The 5,484-nt window shown below is 39.0% G+C and overlaps 1 protein-coding gene across 1 annotated transcript; it reads right to left on the reverse strand.

The window, feature by feature from the left end:
• Positions 1-1,053: 1,053 nt before the first annotated feature.
• On the reverse strand, positions 1,054-4,973 carry cdkn1a (cyclin-dependent kinase inhibitor 1A). Its single transcript, XM_046875316.1, has 3 exons — positions 4,253-4,973; positions 1,870-2,280; positions 1,054-1,721 (listed from the first exon to the last, which is right to left on the reverse strand). Exons 1-3 carry the CDS (start codon positions 4,386-4,388, stop codon positions 1,669-1,671), a joined length of 600 nt encoding a protein of 199 aa, XP_046731272.1. The 5' UTR covers positions 4,389-4,973; the 3' UTR covers positions 1,054-1,668.
• Between the last annotated feature and the right edge of the window lie 511 nt (positions 4,974-5,484).

Below are 5,484 nucleotides of genomic sequence, written 5' to 3' on the forward strand. Positions count from 1 at the left end.
TATAATCAGTGTGAGATGTAATTGGGAGCAGTGTAGATGATTAAAACAGGGCTGATGTGATCATATTTTCTAGATCTAGTGAGGACTCTTGCTGCTGCATTCTGAACTAACTGAAGCTTATTTCTGCACTTACTCCAACACCCAGACAGTAAAGCGTTACAGTAGTCTAATCTAGATGTTACAAAAGCATCTACTAGTTTTCTGCATCCTGTAACGACATCATATTTCTAATTTTAGCAATATTTCTAAGGTGAAAGAAGGAGATCCTGGTGATATTATTCACGTGAGCCTCAAAGGAAAGACTCGGGTCAATAATCACACCAAGGTCTTTGACTGCTGTACACACTGAGACAGAAACACCATCCAGAGATGCTACAGAATCAGAAAGTTTACTTCAAGCTGCATGTGGTCCTAGTAAAAGTACTTCTGTCTTATCTGAGTTGAGCAGAAGAAAGTTATCAAGCATCCACTGTCTAATGTCCTTTACACACTTCTCAACATTGTTAAGCTGATCTCTCTCATCTGGCTTTGCTGAAATATACAGCTGTGTGTCATCAGCATAGCAATGGAAGCGAATACCATGTTTATGTAGAATTTAACCCTATATAATTATTTAATTTACAGTATATATAAATAACTGGTTGGGCCGCCCTTAACAGCAACAACAGCTATCAGGTGTTTGTGATGACTTACACTGAGTGCTGTGGAGGAATTTTGCTTCACTCGTCTATGCAGAATTGTTGAAATTCAGCCACACTGGAGGTTTCTCGAGCATAAACCACCTTTTTAAAGGTCATGCCACAGCATCTCAATAGGATTCAGATCAGGATTTTGACTAGGCCACTCCAAAGTCTTCATTTTTTTTCTTCTTCAGCCGTTCAGAGGTGGACTTGCTGGTGTGTTTTAGTTCAGTGTCCTGCTGCAGAACCCAAGTTCGCTTTAGCTTGAGGTCATGAACAGATTACTCATCATCATTTTGCCACTTTACTACAAAATTACTCAATACAATATAATTAAGGTTAATGTTTTAATTAGGGGCAAATCAAACAAAAGTCAAGAAGCAGAACTGCTGTTTAATTTTTTTTACACATTATAATGTTCATCATTTAATAAATAAATAAAGTCAATACTCTGTATCTGCACACACACAAACACACACAATACATACACACAGCATTTATAACACATTCTCTGGTACACACATTCAATATTTCCACATTAACATTGATATAATCCTTTCACCTGCACGTATACACACATCATTAACTCCCATAAAATCTGTAGGACTGTGTAGATTACAATGTGTGTGTGTGTGTGTGTGTGTGTGTGTGTGTGTGTGTGTGTGTGTAAGAGATCTTAGGTTATATTTGTCTCAGCTTCCTTTTTTTAAATAAAAGTAAGTGAAATAAAGTGTTTGGAGCAGAAGCAGTACGGACTGTTAACCACAACTACATGACAAATCATAAAGCATTTACACTTACTCCTACAACAACACAAACACAACAATACATATTGTACACATTGTATACAATACAATAATTAATAACTGTTGTACAGGAAACACCATAATAGGGTTTTAAGAAGTCCTTCAAACAGTCATGAGTATAGTGTGTGTTTGTGTGTGTGTGTGTGTGTGTGTGTGTGTGTGTGTGTGTGTGTATCCTCATGTCACTGGCCTGTCTTTCTGGTCGTGACGACTCGCCTTTTGGCCTGATAGAAATCTGAGTGAAACAGAAAGAGGATGAAGATTGTTCACAAAATAAAATAAAGGGATTTAAGAAACACACACACACATACGTAAACACACACACACGTGCACACACACACACACACACACACACACACACACACACACATCCGTATGTGTACCTGTGATGTTGGTCTGTTTCCTCTTCAGTGTGTGTTTCTCTGCACTATGTGTGTTTTCATCACACTGCTCAGGTGTTTTAGGAACGTCCTCCTTCGTGTGGTCAGACGCTGGCTCCACTGCTTTCGATTGAGGCTTCACCACTATTGTGCGATCTTGGTAAACAAAAGGAACTCGAGACTCAGGAAGGACCACCCACTCGAAGTCTCCACCCACTAGTGGTCTGTTGGTGGTAAAATCAAAGCTCCAACGGCGTGAAGCATCTTCAAGCTCTGTCCTCATCAGCAGTGTGTAGTCGCGCTGAAGTTGCTCATGATCCACCTTACCGAACAAGCAGCACTGAGCAGAACCACCGACACCACGCCTACATCCTGCATACAACACACGACCACGCCCCGGCAGTGACATCATCACTGAGACAGAGAGAGAGAAAGAGGGAGACAGGGAGAGATGATATACAACAGTTTAATCTAAGAATAAAGTTACAAAGAAAAAATTATATACATATAACAGTGCACACACTAATTCATAGTGTTTGGGATAAAGCACAAATTGACCAGTGTGTGTGTGTGTGTGTGTGTGTGTGGGAGAAATATACCTCTGGATCATTATGAAATAAATAACACGTAATAAATTACCTTAAAAATGGTAATTCTACACACAGTTATTATACACAAACAGAAACTCAACACCAACACAACAAACATAATCTCAACACTTACACAACAAAAGAAAACTCAACACCAACACAACAAACAAAATCTCAACACTTACACAACAAACGAAAACTCAACACTAACACAACAAACAGAAACTCAACACTTACACAACAAACAGAAACTCAACACTAATCCAACAAACAGAAACTCAACACTAACACAACAAACAGAAACTCAACACTAACACAACAAACAGAAACTCAACACTAATCCAACAAACAGAAACTCAACACTAACACAACAAACAGAAACTCAACACTAATACAACAAACAGAAACTCAACACTAACACAACAAACAGAAACTCAACACTAATCCAACAAACAAACTCAACACTAATACAACAAACAGAAACTCAACACTAACACAACAAACAGAAAGTCTATAATGATTAATAGTCTATACTAAATAATATATAATTAAATATGCATTAAACATTTCTATACATCATCATCATCTAAATACAAATCTAAATCAGAGAAACATGTTCAAACGTCTCACCATCAACTCAGCATGGATCAGACTGAAGCTGTTGGTGTGATGCACACGCACGCGCGCACACACACACACACACACACACACACACACACACACACACACACACTATACTACATGTCCGGGCAAAACGGCTTTAATAACAAGTACAGGCATGTTCTCTACAGAACACTGAGATAGAACAGACAGCAGGGGCGACACACACACACACACACACACACACACACACACACACACACACACACACACACACACACAACACAATAGAATACAGTCACAGTACAGTAAGGGATGACTAGAGTAATGAAGTAGAGATACATTCATACAGGTGAAATCTTTTATTTCCTTATCAATCACCTTACTAATTACCTCATCAATCACTTCACTAATCACTTCATCGAACACCTCATCAATCACCGCACTAATCACTTCATCAACACATTAAACACCTCATCAATCACTAATCACTTCATCAACACATCAAACACCTCATCAATCACCGCACTAATCACTTCATCAACACATCAAACACCTCATCAATCACCGCACTAATCACTTCATCAACACATCAAACACCTCATCAATCACCGCACTAATCACTTCATCAACACATCAAACACCTCATCAATCACCGCACTAATCACTTCATCAACACATCAAACACCTCATCAATCACCGCACTAATCACTTCATCAACACATCAAACACCTCATAATTCTCTCAATGAAAATAAATAGTATATAACAGTACTAATATAACAGTACAATATATATATAGTGTGCGGTCCGGGTGTAATGTGTATACGTCATCGGTCTCCATGGTAACAGTTGGATGTGAGAGATGGCATGATGGTGCTTATTACAGACACTGGCTAAAGGTAGGTGCTAACTTCTCTTTCACTCGGTACTGAGGAGAGTTTCCTCATCTCATTTACACATTATACAGTCAAAGTAACTGAGTTTTACACAGTGTTTTACACAAATTCTCACTTTTCACTGTGATTAACTTGAAGACAGACAGAATATCAGAAATGTGTGTGAGAGAGAGAGAAAGAGATTCATCTCAGACACAGAGAAGCTTCAGATCACGTCACTGTATCATTATTATGTGAAAAACTCCTCATATAAAAACATGATAGTAATAAAAGAAAAATACAAAACCATGAAACTTACCTGAGTAACTGTGCAGCTGTTCACACGTCCACACACGTCCACGCACATCCACACGCGTCCACACACGTCCACACACGTACAATAAACTGTTCCCTGTTCCGCCCGAATGGAAGAGAACTTCAAGTCTTACAGTCATTTAACTGTCTGATACACACTGTCTGATACACGCTGTCTGATACACGCTGTCTAATACACACTGTCTGATACACGCTGTCTAATACACACTGTCTGATACACGCTGTCTAATACACACTGTCTGATACACGCTGTCTGATACACGCTGTCTAATACACACTGTAATACACACTGTCTGATACATACTGTCTAATACACGCTGTCTAATACACACTGTCTAATACACGCTGTCTGATACACACTGTCTGATACACACTGTCTAATACACGCTGTCTAATACACACTGTCTAATACACGCTGTCTGATACACACTGTCTGATACATGCTGTCTAATACACGCTGTCTAATACACACTGATACATACTGTCTAATACACGCTGTCTGATACACACTGTCTAATACACGCTGTCTGATACACGCTGTCTGATACACGCTGTCTGATACATACTGTCTAATACACGCTGTCTAATACACACTGTCTAATACACGCTGTCTGATACACACTGTCTGATACATACTCTCTAATACACGCTGTCTAATACACACTGTCTGATACATACTGTCTAATACACGCTGTCTAATACACACTGTCTGATACATACTGTCTAATACACGCTGTCTAATACACACTCTGATACATACTGTCTAATACGCTGTCTAATACACACTGTCTAATACACGCTGTCTAATACACGTCTAATACACACTGTCTGATACATACTGTCTAATACATGCTGTCTAATACACGCTGTCTAATACACACTGTCTGATACATACTGTCTAATACACGCTGTCTAATACACACTCTGATACATACTGTCTAATACACGCTGTCTAATACACACTGTCTAATACACGCTGTCTAATACACACTGTCTGATACACGCTGTCTAATACACACTGTCTGATACACTGTCTAATACGCTGTCTAATACACTGTCTAATACACTGTCTGATACATACTGTCTAATACACGCTGTCTGATACACTGTCTAATACACTGTCTAATACACACTGTCTAATACCGCTGTCTGATACACACTGTCTGATACATGCTGTCTAATACACGCTGTCTAATACACACACTGTCTGATACA

This window comes from Silurus meridionalis, chromosome 19 (assembly GCF_014805685.1).
Source record: "Silurus meridionalis isolate SWU-2019-XX chromosome 19, ASM1480568v1, whole genome shotgun sequence".
Taxonomy (NCBI): domain Eukaryota; kingdom Metazoa; phylum Chordata; class Actinopteri; order Siluriformes; family Siluridae; genus Silurus; species Silurus meridionalis.